General features: G+C 40.0%; 1 protein-coding gene across 1 annotated transcript; it reads left to right on the forward strand.

Annotated features, from left to right (window-relative positions):
- Positions 1 to 23076: 23076 nt before the first annotated feature.
- Positions 23077 to 24019, forward strand: LOC125119128 (olfactory receptor 5A1-like). The gene is given in 2 exon segments (XM_047765979.1): positions 23077 to 23697; positions 23699 to 24019. Coding segments are annotated over 2 exon segments (942 nt in total).
- Positions 24020 to 24290: the final 271 nt, after the last annotated feature.

The raw sequence follows: 24290 nt of genomic DNA on the forward strand, positions 1-24290 counted from the left end.
AGGACCACACCCACAGCATATGGAGATTCCCAGGCTGGGAGTCTAATCAGAGCTGTAGCCGCCAACCTACACCACAGCCACAGCAACGTGGGATGTGAACCGCATCTGCAACCTACACCACAACTCACGGCCATGCCGGATCCTTAACCCACTGAGTGAGGCTAGGGATCAAGCCTGCCACCTCATGGTTCCTGGTTGGATTCATTAGCCACTGAGCCATGACAGGAATTCTGAAGATAGATCTTAAATTAAAACTTCAAACACACACACACACACACACACACACACACACACACACGTAACTAGGTAGAAAGGATAGATAAGTTATTTAACTTGATCATATGATCTTTTCACAATGTATGCATATATGTATATAAACATCCAGTTGTACAGCTTAAAGACATGCAATTTCTAAGTGTTAAATATATCTCTATAAAGTTGTTAAAATAAATACATTATTTGTAGCTTTGCATTTTCTAAAAATTTTAAATCTCCCCACATTCGCTGATAGAGCAGGCAAAACCAAGAAGAACCAAGACAACTCTTCACTATAATATCAATCTAGTAATCCTACCAAAAAGGAAATTAGATGAGTTTGGTGTTTCTTACCTTAATGAAATCTTCCCTACCAGAATGTAATCTACTCAAAAGTAGTCAGGGAGTTTTATCTGTTCTGTTTATTTAACTATCCTGAATCTCCAAAACGGTGTCTGGCAGGCACACTAAATATTTGTTTAACAAATTTTTCCACTGCTTATTCACAGAACTTAGCAGATTATTTGGCTTATAATGAGTCCTCAGTTGTAATAATATAATATGTGATATATAATATATGCACAAACATTTATTTGGGGCTGATCAAGTACCAGGCAGTGTTCTAAGAACTTGATTTACACTAATTCATTTAATCATCCCTGGAGTGACTCTGCCCCTTTCACAGATAAAAATATGAGGAAGGCTGTATTTGCATAATGGTCATTTTTTGGATGAATAAAAGGTGGCAGCTAAACTTACTGAATGATTTCAGGCAGACTTGTCCTGCATTCTGTTGCTGCAGGAAAAGAATCATTGGTTGCTTTTCTCCAATCACATCTTTCACAAATCTTAGTACATCTGCATTTCCCTGCTCTATGTCTATATCATCTGCTCTATGTCTGGTTTCTGGTTCAGCCAATTTTTATACTTTGGACTCATGCAAATAGTAATAACTCTTTCTGTAATTGCTATTCCTTTATTATCAAGTCTTTGAATGCCTTTGAGAGTTCATTATTTTAATGGGCAGGGGTAACCATATGCTCCCTCCGTGTGGCTTCTTTGTCACTCACTCCTGGGTCCAAAGTAAAGCCCAGACATCATTAGAGCTCAACATTTCTGAGTGCTAATTGCTCTCTGGGGTGAGGTGGAACAAAGCCAACCACCCTTCACCAGAGTCTTATTCTCATTTCTCTGCCTTATCCACCTTAAGCTTCCCCTGATCTAAGTCCAGGAAGGCTGCCTCTTGTATTGGTGGGGTGCCTTCCACTTTAAGACCCTTCATTGCCAGTAAACTACACAAAAACTGATCAAAGTTTGTACTAAAATATAGTTGATAGCAAACAGGTTTGTGGTTGCCAAGGGGGAGGGAGGAGAGAGTGGGATGGACTGGGAATTTGGGCTTAGTAGGTGCAAACCAGTACATTTATAATACACAAGCAATGAGATTCTACTGTATATAGCACAGGGAACTATATAAAATCTCCTTGGATAAACCATGATGGAAAATAATATTTAAAAAGAATGTACATACATGTATGACTGAGTCATTTTGCTGTACAGCAGAAATTGGCACAACACAGAAAATCAACTATAGTGTTTAAAAAATGTCCAACTGAGGGAGTTCAGTTTGAATTCTGGATCTCCCATTTTATTCATATAGACATGAAACAAGTTTTTTCATCTCTTAAGTATCAATTTCCTCACTTGTAAAACTGGAATAATAATAATATCTACCTCTAATGTTTGGATGTGATCCTGAAATGAGATGTGACTAAAAATGTCTTAGCATAGAGCCTAATGAAAGAAATCACTCAATGGATGGTAACTAATATCATCATGAACTCTGCCTCTAGGGTCATGGCCAAGAGCTCTTTTCCTTCTATCTGACTTTTAACTCTCACTCATTTTCATCGTGATAAAAACAGCACCTTGCTGCTTTAACATGTTGGGTGCTACTCTCAGAATTGCCACGACGTGGATGTATCACTGGGGGTGAATCAGTTTACCCTTCCCAGCCCTGGGCCTGAATGAATTGGGCTCACTCTCCCTCAAACTCTGAAAGTATGAAATTTTTAAACATTGATTTCTTGTTTTTTGAAACATTTTCTTCAGGAACAAAGCTTACAAAAGAGGAATTCATCTGTTTTGTGGAGATTAAGTTAGCAATCTTCAGTCTGAAAATAAAAATTAATTGCCAGAAGGAATTCAACAGTTAACGTGGTTCAGTGGTAACCAACCAACTAGTATCCATGAGAATCTGGCACTAGTGGGGCTGTGGCCTAGGCCAGCAGCAGCAGCTCCAGTTCAGCCCCTAGCCTGGGAGCTTCCATATGCTGCAGTTTCAGCCCTAAAAAGAGAAAAAACATAACCAAAGGGAAAAATTAATTTTTAAAAGCACTGATTGGAGGGCATAAGTAAAAGAGGGAGGTGCAGTATTATTTCTAAGGAATCACATTTTCATTTACTCTGGATGGTAACGATATTTTTTTAAAGCTGGGGCCATAAGAGTCACTTTTATCAGAAGCTCATGCCAGCCTAGGAATTTTGGAAATTGCACTGTTTTTCTTTATGTCCTGCAGCATGGAAAAGGGCAGGAGCTGACTGCTAACCTTAGTTCCCCATACCATGAGATCAAGAAATCATTTCCAGAATTCCCATCATGGCTGAGCAGAAACAAATCTTACTAGCATTCATGAGGACACAGGTTCGATCCCTGGCCTCACTCAGTGGGTTAAGGATCCAGCATTGCTGTGAGCTGTGGTGTAGGTCTCAGATGTGGCTCAGATCCTGCAATGCTGTGACTTTGGCATAGGCCAGCAGCTACAGCTCCTACTCAACCCCTAGCCTGTGAACCTCCATACCGTGGTTTGAAAGTGATATGGAGTGTGTTCATGGGAGCAGAGGCTCAGTAAATCAGATTTACTGGAGTCATGGGGAGGGGCTGGTCTCACTCCCCTCCTGACTTACTGCTGATTTACCAGCCCACCTACTCTAGTGGGTAAGCCCTCAGCCACCACCCAGCATATGCCACGTTCCTACACTCTTGCCTTCCCCCAACCATGACATGTGAAGGGACCCTTTTTAATAAATGTTTGGGTTTTTTGTCTTTATAGGGCTGCATATGGAAGTTCCCAGGCTAGGGGTCAAATTGGAGCTGTAGCTGCCAGCCTAGGCCACAGCCACAGCAACTCCACCTCTTTAACCCACTGAGCAAGGCCAGGGATCGAACCCATGTCCTCATGGATACTAGGCAGGTTTGTTACCACTGAGCCATGATGGGAACTCCCCCTTTTTAATAGATGAACAAGTGTCCTAAGCAACATTATCCAAAGATTGTCCTTCCCATCCTCAGATCCTGTGATTAGGATCACTCAACAATACCATGATGTATTATTTTCAATGAGGTGCCTTTTTCACCCATCTAAATGCTGCCTTGTTTGGCCCCTAAAACAATAAAGTGTGTTAAAAGTTTGTATCCCTTGTTGTGGCATTTTTAAGGGGATCCAGGCTAGTAAAAGTACATTGAATTCTGGATCTGACTTGGAAACCCTTTCATGTGGTCACTAGCTACCGTTGGAAAGAAGGTCTGAGTGTGTTTTCTTAAGAAGAGCCTGTACCCTCTTGACCATGATCTCATATGCAGGATTTTCTTAAGCATAGGACAAGGCAGCCTGGTCTAGTAGAGACAGCACCATGTTGGAGTCAGGAGATATACAGCAAATCCCAGCCAACCATTTACTCTGCTCCTATTGCCTCATCTAAAAAGAAAGAGACTGAGGATGTCACCTTCTCAGATTCTTTGGAAATAAATAAAGTTTAGAAAAAGAAGCTTTTCCTTGGTGCTTGGCACACAACAGACCCTGGGTAAATGCTGGTCGAATATGAATATACACAGAAAAATACCTACTTCCTGCCAGGCTGCATGATTCTTGAGCAGACAGTTGTCCACAGCCTAGAAAGCCAGTGCTTCTAATGCCTAAGCCAAATTTTTTTAAATTTAGTTTGTTGTAGAGTTAGTTCTAAGCCACATTTTTGGCCGCCTTTTCAGCCACCTCTTTTATATTCTTGGTTGCTTCCTTGTAAATCCATTTCTTTTTTTTCTTTTTTTTTTACTTTATTTTTTTTTACTTTATTTTCCCACTGTACAGCAAGGGGGTCAGGTTATCCTTACATGTATATATATATATTTTTTCCCCACCCTTTGTTCTGTTGCAACATGAGTATCTAGACAAAGTTCTCAATGCTACTCAGCAGGATCTCCTTGTACATCTATTCTAAGTTGTGTCTGATAATCCCAAACTCCCAGTCCCTCCCACTCCGACCCTCACCCATCCTGGCAGATACAAGTCTGTTTTCCAAGTCCATAATTTTCTTTTCTGAGGAGATGTTCATTTGTGCTGGATATTATATTCCAGTTATAAGTGATATCATATGGTATTTGTCTTTGTCTTTCTGGCTCATTTCACTCAGGATGAGATTCTCTAGCTCCATCCATGTTGCTGCAAATGGCACTATGCCATTCTTTTTTATGGCTGAGTAGTATTCCATTGTGTATATATACTACATCTTCCGAATCCAATCCTCTGTCGATGGACATTTGGGTTGTTTCCATGTCCTGGCTATTGTGAAGAGTGCTGCAATGAACATGAGGGTGCACGTGTCTCTTTTAAGTAGAGTTTTGTCTGGATAGATGCCCAAGAGTGGGATTGCGGGATCATATGGAAGTTCTATGTATAGATTTCTCAGGTATCTCCAAACTGTTCTCCATAGTGGCTGTACCAGTTTCCATTCCCACCAAGAGTGCAGGAGGGTTCCCTTTTCTCCACAGCCCCTCCAGCACTTGTTATTTGTGGACTTATTATTGAGGGCCATTCTGACTGGTGTGAGGTGGTATATATCTCATGGTAGTTTTGATTTGCATTTCTCTTATAACCAGCGATGTTGAGCATTTTTTCATGTGTTTGTTGGCCATCTGTATATCTTCTTTGGAGAAATGTCTATTCAGGTCTTTTGCCCATTTTTCCATTGATTGATTGGCCTTTTTGCTGTTGGGTTGTATAAGTTGCTTATATATTCTAGAGATTAAGCCCTTGTCGGTTGCATCATTTGAAACTATTTTCTCCCATTCTGAAAGTTGTCTTTTTGTTTTCTTTTGGGTTTCCTTTGCTGTGCAAAAGCTTTCCAGTTTGATGAGGTCCCATGGGTTTATTTTTGCTCTTATTTCTATTGCTTTGGGAGACTGACCTGAGAAAAATATTCATGATGTTGATGTCAGAGAGTGTTTTGCTTATGTTCTCTTCTAGGAGTTTGATGGTGTCCTGTCTTATATTTAAGTCTTTCAGGCATTTTGAGTTTATTTGTGTGCATGGAGTGAGGGTGTGTTCTAGTTTCATTGCTTTGCATGCAGTTGTCCAGGTTTCCCAGCAATGCTTGCTGAATAGACTTTCTTTTTCCCATTTGATGTTCTTGCCTCCCTTGTCAAAGATGAATGGACCATAGGTGTCAGGGTTTATTTCTGGGTTCTCTATTCTGTTCCATGGGTCGGTCTGTCTGTTTTGATCCCAGTACCCCACTGTTTCGATGACTGTGGCTTTGTAGTGTTTCTTGAAGTCTGGGAGAGTTAATGCCTCCTGCTTGGTTTTTGTTTCTCAGGAATGCTTTGGCGATTCTGGGTCTTTTGTGGTTCCATATAAATGTTTGGATTGTTCTAGTTCTGTGAAAAATGTCCTGGGTAATTTGATAGGGATTGCATTGAATCTGTAGATTGCTTTGGGTCATATGGCCATTTTTACAATATTGATTTTCCCAACCCAGGAACATGGAATATTTTTCCATTTCTTTACATCTTCTTTGATTTCTTTGATTAAAGTTTTATAGTTCTCAGAATATAGGTCCTTTACCTCTTTGGTCAAGTGTATTCTGAGGTATTCGATTTTGTGAGGTGCAATTTTAAAAGGTATTGTATTTTTGTATTCCTTTTCAAATATTTCATTGCTTGTATACAGAAATGACTGAATTTTGAATGTTAATCTTATATCCTGCTATATTGCTGAATTTATTAATCAATTCAAGTAGTTTTGGTGTTGAGTCCTTAGGGTTTTCTATGTATAGTATCATGTCACCTGCATACAGTGACAGTTTTATCTCTTCTTTTCCTATTTGGATGCCTTTTATTTCTTTTGTTTGTCTGTTTGCTGTGGCTAGGACTTCCAAAACTATGTTGAAGAGCAGTGGTGAGAGTGGGCATCCCTGTCTTGTTCCAGATTTGAGTGAGAAGGCTTTCAGTAAATCCATTTCTTCCCCTGCAAAAATGAGCTGAAATGATTTGTCATAGCTGAAGCTCTTTTGCTCTTTGTAAGGGCTGCCTTTACCAGTGAGCTTTCTAAGTAATGACTGCTGTTGCTGAAAACAGGGAGCTGGGCTGGAAACACTGCCATTCTTCAGACACTCTTGCTCTGAAGAGAGCAGAGTTGTCACTGGCACATGAAAACCTGCTCCTTCTGCTTCACCACTTCCCCTGCTTCTGCAGAGTCATATTCAGGTTGTCAATAGGACTTATTTGTTCTGATATTTTTCATCCCTGAGATATTTGAATGCCCCATGAAAATTTTCTTTTCTTCCTTGATCATCATGCAACAAACTGTGGGAAATCTTTGTCAGACCAGCCTAAGAGGAGTCACGGTATGGCTAGAAAGGATCAACTGAAGGAAGACCCGGTAATCTAGTGCTCTCTCATCACTTTGGGCCTGGTCTCCTCACCTGGAAACCAAGGTTGGATGATGTAAGATCACCACCATTCCAGGAGGGCTGACACACCAAGTACCACACAGCAGCCCCACCCCTACCACCTCACTTGATCCCACAAAGCACCCTAGGCAGTTGGAGCTGTCCTGCTATCACAGATGAGGAAACCAAGCCTCAGAGCAGTGGTCACATGCCTGAGGGCACATAAGAAGCAGAGTCAGGACTCAAACTGGTTTCTGACACCAGATTCTGTGCCCTTGACCTTATTGCTGAAGTGACATAGTTACTTGGCAGTTCTACAGCAGAAAGAGCCCCTCCATATGGGTTCTTTCTCATGGGCACCCACACCCACCAGAACTGATTTGGGAGAAGTCACTGCCAGTCTGAAGACTCAGGGCATGTGTCTTAGGATGTCATGTTCATGAAGTGTCACAGACAGGACAGAGAGAGGTGAAAAGCAGCCTTGAACCTCAGGAATCCTCACCAGCCTTCTCTCAGGAAGATAGCTAAAGGAGTTGGAAGATGGATTTCAGCAGCAACTCCTCCACCCTGAGCTGTCTGGCAAGTTATTACTCCTCATCAGTTGAATGGGAATGATCTCTGTCCCTCAGGCATATTGACAGCACTGGTGACCAAGACACTCATGTGGGCCAGGATTCCCTGCCCACAGCAGTGCTTGGCTATGCTGATGGGGTTCAGAGAGAAAATGAGGGAATTGGCAAGTGCTGTCATCTCCTGACCCAGGAAAGAGGATAAGCTAAGGATTCTTCACCTGAATATCTCCTTGAAGTCTGTGGAGCTCTGAAATTGTATGCAGTATTCTGTATTTTTGTATTTTCAAAGTTAATAATTAACATTTAATGCTTACTGTGTGGTTTAAAAAAAAAGCAAATTATCTCAGTGGGTTAAGGATCTGGCATTGCCATGAGCTATGATGTAGGTCACAGATGTGGCATGGGTCTGGTGTTGCTTCGGCTGTGGTGTAGGCCAACAGCTCTAGCTCTGATTTGACCCCTAGCCTGGGAACCTCCATATACCACTGGTTCAGACCTAAAAAGACCCAAAAAAAGCAAACAAACAAATGAAGAGAAAAAAATGTAAAGTAGGGATACTGAATGCATTGAATGTGTTTGTCAACTTATTCTAGAAGAACTGTTGTCTTATTTAACTCACCCAGATATAACCATAAACTCTCCATTCCCTTACTTTAAAATATCAAATTTAAATATCATTAAATCTAAGAATTTAAAGCAGAAGCTTAAGCAAGCATCAAAAATTATGAAAGCAAATGGCACATATAAGCAAGTATTTAGGAGATATTTCTTTGAAATTCATCTCACTAAGATTCTATACGTTCTAGAGTTTGTTCACTAACAGCTCCTCCTTACAATATGTTTGCTTTCATGTTTGTTTAACATTTTGGCATTTTATTGAGATTAATTGATTCAAAGCAAAGCCCAGAGAAAACTCTAGAGATGTTTATAAGTAAAATACAATATTGAGGGACTTCCCCATTGTGGGGCAGTGGAAACAAATCTGACTAGTAACCATGAGGTTGCAGGTTCAATCCCTGGCCTTTGTCAGTGTGTTAAGGATCTGGCATTGCCACGAGCCATGGTGTAGGTTGCAGATGTGGCTTGGATCCTGTGTTGCTATGGCTGTGGCTGTGGCATAGGCCAATGTCTGTATCTGATTTGACTCCTAGCCTGGGAACATCCATATGCCATGGGAGTGGCCCTAACCCCCCCCAAAAAAATACAATGTTGATTCTCAAATTGGAGTTTAAAAGGTATCTGCATTGTAGTTTTTCCACTGGCAACAGGTAAAAGACAAACTTATATAGACCCAAAGTCTTTTCACCAGGCATTCCAAAGACAAGGCACAGATAAACATATGTTTAGAGGGCTTAGAGGTCTTTTAAATATATGCACAAGAGGGAGTTCCCATAATGGCTCAGTGGTAATGAACTCCACTAGTATCCATGAGGATGCGGGTTCATTCCCTGGCCTCGCTCAGTGGGTTAAGGATCTAGTATTGCCATGAGCTGTGGTATAGGTCACAGACATGGCTCAGATCCTGCATTGCTATGGCTGTGGCATAGGCCAGCAGCTGCAGTGCCTATCCGACCCCTAGCCTGGGAACTTCCATATGATGCATCTGAAGCTCTAAATATATATATATGTGTGTGTGTGTGTGTGTGTGTGCCAAAGGAAATACCAAGCTAGAAGTCATAGAAATTAAGTTCTGATTCCCATTTTAGTGAAGGAGATTAGGATCTTGACCTCTTGGGTTTTTACTATGAAACAAAAGAGCTAAAGTAGAAGAACCCAAATAGTATGGTTACAACTGAGATAACTGTATTAACAAACCATTATCTTCACAGATGCCCACTAGCTTAGAACTCCCTCTGGAATGTTGCTGCCACCTGGTGGAAGTATGCCTAAATTATAGGGTCAAGTTTAAGACTCCCTGGGGGCTAAAATCTGTATGAGAACCCAGCATTGCAATAATAATTGATCTTCCTCATATACATTATCATGAAGTAAGCATTATACCATGAGCTTTTAAAATACCTATGTTCAATACTTTCATGCAGCTCGATGCTGGGAAAGAAACCAGACTGGGAAGATAAGCAACTCACTGAGAATACTGTAAATGGTGAATAACATTAATAAATGAATATATTTTTATAAGGACCCTATAATTGAGGACAGGTAAATTACAAGTTCACATTCACAGAACCATTTCAGCAAATCAGATTTTTTTTAGTTTTTAAAAAGTGGCATCATGACATAAAGAAAGAGCAGTCTAGAAGAGTGGGCATCATAGGTTTTAAAATACTGGTAATGTTAACACATGACAAAGTTTGAATCCTACCTATTTTCACCTGTATAACCATGTGAACCTCACTTGATCTTATGTAAGATCTTCCTTCATCAGTGAGATGCACCCAAATGTATCAATGTTGTATGGTGATGAGGATCATGTGACATACAACCTATATGAAAACCATTATATAAGAACTATTCAGGATTTCCTGTTGTGGTGCAGTGGAAATGAATCCAACTAAGAACCATGAGGTTTCAGGTTTGATCCCTGGCTTTTCTCAGTGGGCTAAGGATCCAGCATTGCCATGAGCTGTGGTGGAGTTCGCAGATGCGGCTCAGATCTGGCATTGCTGGGGTTGTGGTGTAGCCCCACCTCCAATTAGACTCCTAGCTTGGGAACCTCCACATGCTGCAAGAGTGGCCATAAAAAAGCAAAATAACAACAACAACAACAACAACAACAACAACAACAACAACAAAAACTATTCAAATAGGACAAGCTGTCTTTTATATATATATATATAATATATATATATATTTTACAGCTGCACCCCCAGCATATGGAGATTCTCAGACTAGGGGTCCAATCAGAGCTGCAGCCACAGCCACAGCAATGCAGATCCAAGCCATGTCTGTGACCTACACCACAGCTCAGGGCAATGCCATATCCTTAACCCACTGAGTGAGGCTCCAACCACTAGGGATCCAACCCATGTACTCATGGATGTTAATTGGGTTTGCTAAATGCTGAGGCATGATGGGAACTCCTCATTTTGATTTTTAAATTCTCATTTGTCTCAGAAGAAACACCTCCTACTGTAATATCAGATACCTGTTAATTAGAAATGCATGGTAATCTGTATTATTATTGTTCCCAGCTAACTCTTATGTTTTAACTAAAATGTCAATGAATTTGGGTACAATTTTTAAAAGACTTCCATTTTTAGAAAATCTTGGCACTGTTATTTTTTTATTATTCTGAGCTTAATATTATTATGAACACAAGTTATTTATGAATAATGTGAACATTATACTTCTGAAAAAAATTTTGAATATAGTAGACTCTCTTGGAATTGCCAGATAAGACCTAAACTCAAAATGGATTATTAGGAAATTATATGTTGATTAGCAAATAACATGAAAATGCCCTTAGCCACTGATACAGTGAAATTGTAACAAAAATTTAAATAACCTGTTGGTTGAAATGAAATTCAGGCTTGCACACAAAAATCTGATAAATTCTCTCTGACTAATAAAAATCAACTTCAGATTATTTTTAAAGAAAATTCTGGGAGTTCCCATCATGGCTCAGTGTTTAACAAATCTGACTAGCATCCATGAGGATGCAGGTTCGATCCCTGGCCTTGCTCAGTGGGTTACGGATCTGGTGTTGCCATGAGCTGAAGTATAGGTCACAGAAGCAGCCCAGATCCTGATTTGCTGGCCGGCAGCTACAGCTCCGATTCGACCCCTCACCTGGTAATGTCTATGTGCCACAGGTGTGGCCCTAAAATAAATAAATAAATAAATAAATAATAAATAATCTTTAAAAAGAAAATTCTGGCCTTCCTTCAGATGTTGGTTCCACTCAGGTAGCTTTTAACTCTATGGACTGAACCAGGACTTTCCCTTCTAATAAAAAGGGCCAGAGTGGAATGAGAAACTATGTCCACACCACATTTAATTACTCTGTCAAACCACTTCTCTTGTACTCCATAGATGGGTCAACTAAAAGGAAGACTGCCAAAATTTTTAATCTTCAACTCTAGTAAGTGAAGACTCCTAGATGAAACAAAAATCCTCCAACTTTCTGTTATTGCAAAGAGGCAGGACTTTGGGGGAAAATGTTGTTATACATTTAAGTGTCTTAGGGCACCTTTGGCCCCCTAACCAATCATTCCAACATCCTCCATGTTCTCAACGAAGAGGCTCCAAAGAACTACAGGGACCCAGTACTCAATAATGAGGTTCCAAGGAACTACAGGGGCCCAATCTCCTTCTTAATCTGCTTGAACAAACATTTCTCCAGACTGGGGGGAAATCTCTTCTAGTTCTAAATGACACCAGAGCCACATTTTTTGTGTTCAACCTTACCACTACAAAAGAGCCACTGCCGTGGAGTACTAAAACACTTCAAATAGTGGAGAATCTCTAATGAACCCCAAGAGGCTCCTGTCACTGAATGTATTCCCTTTTATTGAAGCCATTTGAGAGACACACACCCTCTTCTCCTTAGTTCCTCCATCCCTACCCATTTATCAGGCTGAGACTTCTTACAGGAGTATAATGCTCGGATTTCCTTCTCACAAAAGGGAAAAATAATTCTAGAATTTGACAGTACTCATCAAAGTAACCAACCAAGTTAATTAAATGACAACTCAACATTTTTTATTGGTTCCATCTCTGATGGTTATAGAGCTGATTCTGGGAACACTGATCATTTGTCTCTATTGAATCCACTACCACCCACCCATGGGCAAAATCTTCAACTGATGGTAAAATTCACAGTGAATCTCAAATTATGATACAAATAGGTCCTTCAAAACACCTTCTCAGAATTAAACAACACTCAAAGGTTAAAAAAAAAAGCTCATCAAGGTGTAAAGCCCATAATAGATGATTACATGGTTTAAAGCTTCATCATCCCTTGTATTAGCTCCTATAACACCTTCACTTTGCCAGTGAAAAAATCTAAAGGCCAAGGGTGGAGGTTTGTCCAGGACCTCTAAACCATAAACAACATTGTTATCATCCTGTTTTTCCTACCCTTACGTGTTACTAACTTCCATTCCCACTGGAAGTAAATTTTTACTTTAATTGATTTATGCAGCACAGTCTTGAGTATTCTGGTTGATGAAGACAACCAATAGCTTTCTGCATTTATCTGTGAAGAAAAACAATTCACCTTGACAGTAATACCACAGGGTTTTACTGAGTGTCTTTATTTTTCCAAAATCCTGATGGCTGATCTGGATTATGTAAAGTTCCCTAGAGGTTCTACTTTGTTGCACTATGTGGATGATTTATTTCTTTGCTCTCCTTTTCAATCCAGCTCACAGAAAGATAGCTCCACTTGCTAAAGCTTTCAGTCTTAAAGGGATATAAGGTCACCAAAGAAAAGGGGTGGTTTGTCCAAACCGGGGTTTGATGTTCAGCTCAACTGTTACCCTAACAAGGGCTACACTTAGATCCAGATAGACTTCATGCTGTCCTAAGTTTCCCCAAATCCAAAACTAAGTGCTAACAACAAGGGCTATTTGGTTAATGCTGGAATTGGATTTCAAATTTCTCTTTTATGGCCAAATCACTGTATGTTTTAATAAATGGTAACAACCCCACCCTAATTTTATGGGAAGAATAGGACATAGTTTTCAGGTCCTTAAAGGAAGTTTGAGGAACACACCTGCCCTTGGGCATCCCAGTTATCAGATTCTTTTTTCCTTTTTATATATGAAAAGGAAGGGGATGCCCTTGCAGCACTCACTCAAAAACAGGGGCCCATCATCAATCCATAACGTGTTATAGCCAGAAGTAAACCTGAGGGACAGGAATACCCCCCTTGCCTTAGAGCCATCATGGCCAATACTCTTTCAGTTAACACCAATGAGAAAATTAGTCTGTGATCTCCATACAACTGCTTACTGCTGACATGACATCTCTTGATTCCTTGTAATGACCTATGAGAAGCCCCTGCGGGTAATGCTGAATCCTCGTGCCTCACTGATGTTCTTACTTAAAAGGAGACAATGGCAAATATTGTGCTGGGCATGCTATTACAACTGCTTTTGATGTTGTTGAGGCAGCATTTTTCTCTGCTGCATTTTCCCCCAACAAGCTAAATTAAATATACACACTTACATGAGCTTGTACTTGGATCAAAGACGAAACTACCAATATTTATCCTGATGGTAGATATGCTTTCATAGTAACTCATGATTTTTGAAGTCCCCACTGTGTTACAGTGGAAAAGAATCTGACTAGGAATCATGAGGTTGAGGGTTCGATCCCTGGCCTCGTTCAGTGGGTTAAGGATCTGGCATTGCTGTGAGATGTGGTGTAGGTCACAGATGGGGCTCGGATCCCCCTTTGCTGTGGCTGTGGCACAGGCCAGCAGCTACAGCTCTGATTCAAGTCCTAGCTTGGGAACATCCATATGCCATGGGTACAGTCCTAAAAAGGCCAAAAAAAAAAAAAGTTTCCAGAGCATTCTAAACTTGACTCTGGATGCTAAGGGAAATCACTTTGTTGATACTTCCCCAAGGAGTCCTGCCTATAAAGAGACCAACAGCGGCCAGACTTCTCTTATGGTGCAAAGAGATAGTTCTCCAAAAGATAACTTAGAAAAAAGTGGCTAGAAAAGCCCAACAATTAGCATATAAAGATGGGGGAGGATTGGAAATTCAACAATTGTTTATTTGATAAAAAGATAAAGCTCTGGTTTGGACAAAATAAAAACCCAATCCTACAGAGATTCTAAAATATCCACTTCTCACCACTGTATGTGTATTAAACCATTAAATGAGAAAATGAGCATTCATGAATCAATATTGTGGCACATCATGAGATCATGAGCAAGGCCACAAAAAGAGCCTATGTCACCTGTCCCACTTGTCAGAAATACAACCCAGAGAAGCCTACTTCTTTTGCTCTTGGACTTTTAAAACTGCCTACTGGACCATTTGAGGTATAGCAAGTGGATTTCATACATTGTCCTCTGTCTCATGGTATAAGTATATTTTAGTCATAGTCTGTTATGTTTCTATACTGGACTGAAGCTTTCCCTTGCACACAGGACACTGCCTCTTTTTTGGCTAAAGTCCTTTTGTGAGATTACCCTTACCTGGAGAATTCCTTTCAAATCTCTCAGTGTTGGAGAAACCCCTTTCACTGGCCAGCTGTTTGGGCTGTTAGGCCAGTTTTATAACACTTTCACTGTATTTATCACCCTCAATCTTCTGGTTCAATCAGATCCACAGATGGCATTGCTATGACACATTTGGTAAGTTTTGTAGAGGCCATCCAATTACCTTGGCATGTATTTTGGTCCTGCTAAGTCTCAGAGCCTCTTCTTTTAGAACTCAAATTCTCACTCTATGAAATAGTCACAGGATGCCCTATGACAAGAACTTGGCTCCTGTTTCTTTTGGTAGAAGCAGAGATACTCTATCTGATTGAGATACACAACTAATAGAAGGAAAGATACTCCAAAATTCAAAGGCCTAAGAGCTTCTACTAAAAACAACCAAGATCTGGTAAAGCAATCTTTTCACAATGCACTCTTGGGAGATGAAGATCTTAATTATTGCACCTGCAACTTGGAGATTTCATCTATTGAAAAAGACACCTCCAGAAGAAGGTTCTTTGACCTTGCTGGGGAGGCCCTTATCAGCTACTGCTTTCCAATTTGTGTCACCAAACTCCAAGGAATAGACTCTTGGATTTACATGATAGACTTAAAAGAAAGTACCAAACATGGGCTGGACCTGTACATTATCTGATGCCCTGAAAGTAAGATTTCCCAGGATTGAAGCAGACAACATCTGAGGAGACAGTCTTTCCAAGATATATGGACCTGGTCTGTTAGAATTTTGTCACCAAACCTTTGAGAGTGACATAATGCTTCAGGTGATCTTCCAAGTCTGTGACCTTGTTAACACATGAACTTTAGATAAAAAGTGCCTGAGAATTCTTCCTCCTACCCCTCCTTGTTACTTGAATGTGACCTCAAGAGATTTTCAATCTGTGCATTTTCCCTCTTACATGAGATATTATACTCAGGAAAGTTTCTTCCTGGCATTGAGGGACAAATATCCACTGAATCCGGAAAACATTATCAGTGATGCTTTCAGAGAAAGATCTTGATCAAAGGGGGAAAATGTAAAAAATTCATAAACATATAGGTTCACCACGCCATATCTTAGATTCCACATATAAGTGATATCATATGGTTATCTTTCTCTTTCTGACTTACTTCACTTAGTACAAGAATCTCTAGCTGCATCCATGTGCTAAAAATGGCATTATTTTCTTCTTTGGGGTGCTAGAACATGACGGAAGATAACATGAGAAAAATAATATATATAAATATATATCTGTATATCCCAGTCACTATACTATACAGCAGACATTGACACAACACTGTAAATCAACTATACACTAGTAAAAATAAAATTTAAAAAAAATCTTAAATCTCAGTGAAATAAAGTTGGGAGACCAGAAGAGAGAGCTCTCATGCCCTGAAACAAGCACAAGACCAACATAAAGAATAAGGACTCCTCTTCTTTCCAGGCAAGGACAAGCTTCAAGCTTGTGAATTTTTTATAATTGTAAGTTCTCTAATGGAGTCAGAAACAACTGGGCCCTCTGCTAGTTGTAGGAGTTGCCATTACTCACATAATGATCAAGTTCAGTTACTTGGTTTTCCAAAGCTTGCCTTCAGTGGAAACTTCACATGAAGTGATTTCATTATTAGGTACATGTGAACAAAGTCCTTATCTTGTCTTCTATTATGTGTGTCTGGTGAGTGTCTGGCACAGAATAGACATTGATAAAGACTTATGGAATGGATGAATATATTATTTCTCCCTCATCCATATTTTTCCATTGAATTCTATTCTTCACCCTCTCCTAAATGTCTCTATTTTCTTCCCTGCCTGGTTAGATAACTTTCTCTGCCTTAGTTGACCATGGATCTGGAATCAATATTCCACTATGTGTTGTAGCTATTTTTTAAAGATCAAAGTTCAATGGTTTCCGCTTAAGAAAAAAAGTGAATCAATTTTATTTTTCTTCCTCCATCTCCAAACACATAAATTAATGGTTTCCCTTCTGCTGAGTGTCTTGTTGCAAAATTTTTTGGTTTGTATATGAACTTCCATAGAATAAAATCCCATATCTTTACACTACATCCTGTTATTTTAGAAGAAGAAAAATTTTGGAGGAAAAGATCCTGTATCTAATATCTCTTTCTTGAAGGACAATAGTAGATTTCTGTGGAAAGAGAATGGACTTATGAATTGAGCGGTACAATTGACCATCTCAACACATTTATATGCCATGAGTTCCAAAATAAATCCTTGTACCATATTTCATATGCAGGGTTTGGTGTCATATAGTAATGAATTCAAATATTGAACCCATTTCCTTACTAACTATAAAATTTTGAGCAACTTTTTTAGCTTCTCCAAATTTCAGTTCTCTCCTCTTCAAGGGGGATTTTGGAGGATTTAGTGAGTTAACACACATAAGGCACCCTGTACAGCTAGCACATAGTAGGAGCTCAATGAGATTGGGTTCCCAACTATTTGATATACCTCAGGCCAAAGAGATTCTTTGTAAAAGTGGAAAAAAGTAAATGTGAGTATATGCATATATACTTATTACATATGAATATGTATATTATATACATATATATGTAATCTTGCTTTCTTCTATAGATGTTTATCTTATCCTTTGTGTTCCACTGCTCTCCTGAGTTTCTACCAGAAGAGAGTTTGATGAGCCTTGGGTGATTGGAGGAGCTGGCCATTGGGATAGAGCTTAATAAGCATTGTCTTCAGAGCATTTTTATGAGTATGTGTTCTCCATTCCACCCCAGAGATCAATTAACTATAAATCTGTGAAATTTGGGTGATACACTCTTTTCTCTTTCCAAAAAAAAAAAAAAAAAAAGTCCCTCCAGGGCAAATGTAAAACATCTCCAAGGAGAGAGAGAAACCCTTCTTACACATTTACCCCCAATGCCAGCTTTTAAACACTTTCAAAATGACCCTAAATGCAGATATTAGTTGATACCAGAAGAGTGTCTTAAAGGTTACTTCCACGCCCTCTGCTCCCTGTACATCTTTCCTTCTACTCTTCTGCCCACAAACACAGATTCTATGCAACACATGGATAGTTTTATCTTTGGCAAACAAACCAGCCTCAAGCTTGCTCTTCAAACATTCTTGCCCTTTGGAGACTGGAAGCTATTCCTGAAGCATGATTAGACTCCTTGCAAAGTAGAACTCAAGACAAGTGTCAGCCAAATGACAGACAGAACAAGAGGGAGGGGTGAGTACAGTTATTCATTTTCTACTTTTTGTCTTCATGCCCATATTAATCTTACCTTATAGAGCACCCTAGATCTACAAGCCTATTCAGATGAGTAAAGAGTTTTTTGGCTTTCCATTTTTCCCCCTGTTCCTCTCAATTCTACCTGTCCTTCCCCAAATGCAGCCCCAATCTTGGTTCACCCTACTGCTACTTTGATGGGCCTCTTGAACCATTGAATCTTTGCAACTAGGAGGAGAATTAAGACATTAAATATCTGAAGGAATTGCTATGCCCTTGAACACAGCCCCAATTATGTCTAAGTAGTCTGGAAAGCAATTTGGAAGGGATGCCATAGGGACAGACTTTTAAGTAGATTTTTCAAACACCACAGGGACCTCTAATCCCTGAAGCCCTTCTTCTGTTTTCTGACTGATAGTTTGAATTTTTCCATCTGAATCTTAAATTTTGGATTAGTGTTTTCGTGCCTTTTGAATTATCCCACCTTACATCGCAAGGGACTCACCCAGTATCAATCATCTGTACATTCAGATCATAGACAGACCTAGAAAATCAAGACCTCGAGGGCAGTGGATCTTGCCCAGTGAGAGAAGGAGGCATCATGAAGTCAAGAACAGTGGGAAAATCACAGAAAACCACAGTTTGGATGAAGTTCTCTTTGTCATTATTATTATTTTTTTTACTTTCATTCCCAGCTACACCCATTATGCTCAGATTAGGCATATGTGGTTATAAAATTTAACACTTTCTTACACATCTTTCATAAACAATGAGTTATCAATCAACTCTACCAGGCCCCATCAATTCCTGAGTCTTTCACATGCTAGGTTTTTAATGGTACGGCATTATTATGTCTTCACTTTGACCTTGAAGGCTAGTGTTATTCATGAAGATGCAGTTCCAGCATCTATGAATCCAACAAAGTCACTGAGCCCCTCCCTCAAACTCTCTTTCTTCAGCCCTGTAAAGGAGGCCTGGAGTTGATTATACCTGTAACACAGGATTGTAAGGAATCCAGAGTCTGCTGGACGTGTGAAGGAGATTTCCTTTCTCCCATGGGGAAAGAAACACCTCTTTGTGAGTAGAGTTCAGTAATATAAAGTGCTTGATACTGTTATATGTACATACTGTTTTAAGATACCTTCCAGGGAGTTCCCTGGTGGTCTAGAGGTTAGGATTGAGCACTTTCACTGCTGTGACCCAGGTTCAGTTCCTGGTTTAGAATACTAAACTGACATCCCACATCAAGCCAGCAAGAACACCCTGGCTAAAACGTGTATATAAAGATCTCTGGAGTTTCGTGGTGGCCTAGTGGTTAAGGATCCAGTGCTGTCACTGCTGTGGCTCAGGTTTGATCCCTGGTCCAGGAACTTCCACATGTCACAGGTCCTGCCAAATATATATGTATATATCTTCCATTTACCTTCCAATGTTCTAGAATCACATTCAGGTCATCCATATGTGAGAATAAAACCTGGATAAGCTGTTCTTCTTGTTTCAAATTGCCTGGCTTCATTTTCTGTTTCTGATGATGGGAAATTTCATGCTTAAATAGGAAAGTTTTCCCACATAATGGCAACATTCAAAACCAGACTTTCATTTGACACTTCAACCCCAAGAGATTATTAAATTCTTCAACCTCACCCCCAGGCACTTCTTATAAACTTATACAGTTAATCAGTGAACTCCTTATTTCTGTAAGAAAAGCACACTTTCACCTATCACATGACAAGAAGTATTTCCCAAAAAAGGCTCTATTCCATAAAATAATTCTTCAAGGGATAGTTGTTGGTGAATCACAAACATAGTGCCAACTTATGAAGCAAACATTGTATCTTGGTACCCAGGAACTTTTCCCACATTGTCTTATGTGACCCTTAAATGATTCTATTAAATGGTCACTGTTATCCTCATTTCAGAAATATGAGAAACCGAGGCTCAGAACAGGCAAATGAGTTGCTCAGAACAAGCAAATGAGTTGCTCAAATCTGGCAAGTGGCAGAGTCAGAATTTGAACCAGCCTTGTCCTGAAGCATTTCCAGAATCAAAACCATTGTATTATCCCACTCCCTTTCTCCTCACTTGAACAGGTACCCCCAAATAACCTGAACCACATTATAGTCTGCAAGTCCCTACCTTGTTAAATGGCTGGCCCTGCTTTGAATGGGCCGAGGGCTCCAGCAGAGCTGTTTTTGTTTGGCCCCTAATTTCTCCATGTGGCTGTCTACCTGCAGTAGATGATCCCAAACTTTTTTGTTGGTCCTGTTCTTTTCTTCAAGGGGAAAGAATCCTCTCCTGATACTCAGAACTCTACACAGATTTCACCAACAGATGCATAACCTCTGAACACAAGACAAGGCTAAAAACCACATGGGTAAGATTGGAATTGTGACAAATCTCCTAAATTGCACAAGTCATGGGGTGATGATGACTAAAATTAGATTCATATTGTCTCACTGTCCAAATTTGAAGGGTTTCATGCTGAAAAAAGTCTGCAGCAGGAGCTATTGAGAGGGAGGAAGGTGGACTCCAATGCTAAGGGGCTCTCTCTGTGCAAGTTCCAAGAAGAAAGTTAAGAAGGTCGATAAGACCTTGATTGGCAATGGGTAGATATGCACTGATTTATGAAAAACTAGGGGTATTAAAATGAGGTAGCTCTCCTCAATCAAGCAAAAAAAAATCAGAGCAAATAGAGAAAGGGTTACTTCTCAAATTGTGAAGTTACTGACTTGGAATAATATTTATAATATATGTAACTCATAGAGAGTCTGTGTACTATAATGCAAACACCCATATATATAGACATATACTTGCATATGAAAGGAATACACTAAAGGTTAAGAGCTATTATTTCAGGAGATGGAATGTCATTTCCAGTTTCAAGGTTTTTTTGTGTATTGCTCAGGAGATTCACATGATTTTTAGGTTTAGTATCTAGCAATTTTTCTCTGATCAAATTATCTTACCGTTCTCACCTATTGCTTTAAAATTCATAAAATAACATTTTCTTTTTGAAAAAGAAATGAAATTTGTGGCACTTACTGTATTTTAAGAGGTAGGTAGAATAGGCTGAAAAGATAGCTTAAAAAGTACTTTTGTTGATTTCCAAATTGGTTAATACCTAAAGAAGGATATAGGTAATATCCAAACATTTAAGGGTCATTCATCATGAGCCACCAAGTCCTCTGAGCACTTTTCCTGGTGCCTTTGCAGAGATGGAACCTCAGCTTGAGAGACTGGCTGGCAGCAGACTTCTTCTCTGATTTATGTGGACTGAGACTTCATGGGACATTGAGTGATGGGAATTTTTACAGATGTGGATTAAATGGAATCAAATTCCTGACCTCAAAGGATGCTTCATACATTGAGAATTCTAAGAATTTGATTGAGAATAGTTTGGTAATTTAGGTTTTTAACAACAGCAACAACAAACACTTGTAGAGTGCTTACTAAGGGCCAGGAATGTCCTAAAGAAGATCGGAAAGATGATAGAGGAAGTTGTCATTGTAGCTCAGTGGAAATGAATCCAACTAGGAACCATGAGGATGCAGGTTCGATCCCTGGCCTCACTCAGAATGTTATGGATCTGGTGTTGCCATGAGCTGTGGTGAAGGTCACAGACATGGCTCGAAACCTGCGTTACTGTGGCTGTGGTGTAGGCCAGCAGCTGTGGCTCCAATTCAACCCCTAGGTTGGGAACCTCTATATGCCACAGGTGAGACCCAAAAAAACAAAAAGGAAAGAAAGAAAAGAAAGGAAAAAAGAAAGATGATACATAGATAGATAGATAGATAGATAGATAGATAGATAGATAGATAGATAGATAGATAGATAGATAATGGTATCCAGAGCATGGTAGATAGATGGATCCTAATAACAAAGTAAGTGCTATTATTATATCTAATTTTACAGAGAGTCAGAGCAAATACAAGTGACCTGTGGAAGATCGCTCAGGTCACACACCTGTGGAAGATCAAACATCTATTAAATGGTAAAGCTGGGAACTGAACCCAGGCAGCCCAAATCTAGAGCCTACATTCTTTTTTTTAACATGCCAAATCAGATCTTTAATTCTTTTTCTTTTTTTTACATGTTCTTATTGAAGTATAGTTGATTTGCAACATTGTTCCAATTTCTGCAGTACAGTTAAGTGACCCAGTCATACATATACATACATTCATATTCTCTTTTATCATAGTCTACAAAGCCTACATTCTTTACAACTAAATAGCTTCAAGAGCTCAGACTGAAGACAAATTTGAGACTAGAGCCACGTTAGTATGTTCCGAGCTAATATTTGACAATTAAGAGCATTTCTATACACATCTGGCCTAATCATTTGGATTAAGAATCCAATGTCTGATTGATTGTTTCTCAACTACCCAGGTAAACCCCATCCTTCTCTGTTCCAATATTGAAACTTTGTTGAAATGTGAATAAAGTTAGATAGTAGTTATTTCAGGGCAGGATATGATTAATCTAGGACACAAAATGGTCCTAATAGGAACTTTCACTACTGACTCACTATGTGGCTGTCACTTTATACACTTTGCTTTATTTAATTTTAAAACCAATATGTGACATTAAGTACTGTCACCCTTTTTAAAGATAGAGAAATTGAAACCTAGAGATGTTAGGTCACTCATCCAAAGTGACCCAGGTACTCAATGGTGGAGGCAGGGGTTAATCACACAGAGTCTGAATCCAAAGTTTAAGCTCATATCAACCACTCCATGCAATTTTAAAAAGCAAATACTTGGCATTCCTGGTGTGGTTCAGTGAGTTAAGAACCCAACATAGTGTCAATGAGGATACAGGTTTGATCTCTGGTCTTGCTCAATGGGTTAAGGATCTGGCATTGCCACAAGCTGCAGCATAGGTTGCAGATGCAGCTCAGATCCCACATTGCTGTGACTGTGGCATAGCCCAGCAGCTGCAGACCCAATTCGACCCCTAGCCCAAGAACTTCAATATGCCATAAGTGCAACCCTAAAAATAAATAACAATAATAATAACAAATAAAAAGCAAATGCTAGACATTTGTCTTCTGAGGGAAAGAGAGAGAATCTTTGCACAAAGTTATAACTGTCTGTAATACTCTACCCTTCCTCTCATGCATTTAATAATTATTTGCTGACATCACCTGTACTGTGGATTATCACCATTATCCCAGGTCTGCACCTTATCCTTGTGGTCCATGGGAAACATGTCCGCAACTAAGTCTTGGGACAGCTCATCTATGACCATGTTCATCCTTCTGGGATTTTCAGACCATCCAGGACTCCAAGTCCCCCTCTTTGCGACCTTCCTGGGCCTCTATCTCATGACCCTGGCCTGGAATCTGGCCCTCATTCTTCTGATCAGAGGTGACACCCGACTACACACACCCATGTACTTCTTCCTCAGCAACCTCTCCTTCACTGATATTTGCTACTCTTCTGCAGTGGCTCCCAAGATGCTCACTGACTTCTTCCGGAAGCAGAAGACCATATCATTCTTGGACTGTGCCACCCAGTTCTTTTTCTTTGTTGGCATGGGTCTCACCGAGTGCTTCCTCTTGACTGCAATGGCATATGACCGCTATGCAGCCATCTATACCACCATCACGTCCCAGGGCCTCTGCATACGCATGGTGGTTGGGGCTTATGCTGGTGGTTTCTTAAGCTCCCTGGTCCAGGCCAGCTCCCTATTTCAGCTTCATTTCTGTGGACCCAACATCATCAACCATTTCTTCTGTGACCTCCCACCAGTCCTGGCACTTTCTTGCTCTGACACCTTCCTCAGTCAAGTAGTGGATTTCCTTGTGGCAGTCACCATGGGGGGGCACATCCTTCCTCATCCTCCTCATCTCCTACAGTTACATAGTGGCTGCCGTTCTGAAGATCCGCTCAGTGGAAGGCCGAAGGAAAGCCTTCAACACCTGTGCCTCACACCTGATGGTGGTGACTCTGCTGTTTGGGATGGCCCTTTTCATGTACCTGCGACCCAGCTCCAGCTACTCCCTGGGCAGAGACAAGGTAGTGTCTGTGTTCTATTCGCTAGTGATTCCCATGCTGAACCCGCTCATTTACAGTTTGAGGAACAAAGAGATCAAAGAAGCCCTGTGGAAGGTGTTGGAGAAGAGGAAGCTGTTTTCCTAATTCACAATTGAAAACATATTTCTCTAAACTGCCAGGGACTTACATGAGCCATGGCACCCATCTCCACCTCTGGCTTAGCTAAGTGATATGTTGTGTGTACATTTGGACAGTGGAGGGTCCTCCTGCCATAATTTTCTGATGATTTTTCATGGTCATTGTCTACTGATCCCACCACGGATAGTTAAGAAGAGAGTATTTCAGCAAAAAAAAAAAAAAAAAAGTTCCCAAGGATAGCCTATTTTCACAATCGGTATTATAAAAATCACTATTT

This window comes from Phacochoerus africanus, unplaced genomic scaffold (genome assembly GCF_016906955.1).
Source record: "Phacochoerus africanus isolate WHEZ1 unplaced genomic scaffold, ROS_Pafr_v1 Scaffold_14, whole genome shotgun sequence".
Lineage (NCBI taxonomy): Eukaryota > Metazoa > Chordata > Mammalia > Artiodactyla > Suidae > Phacochoerus > Phacochoerus africanus.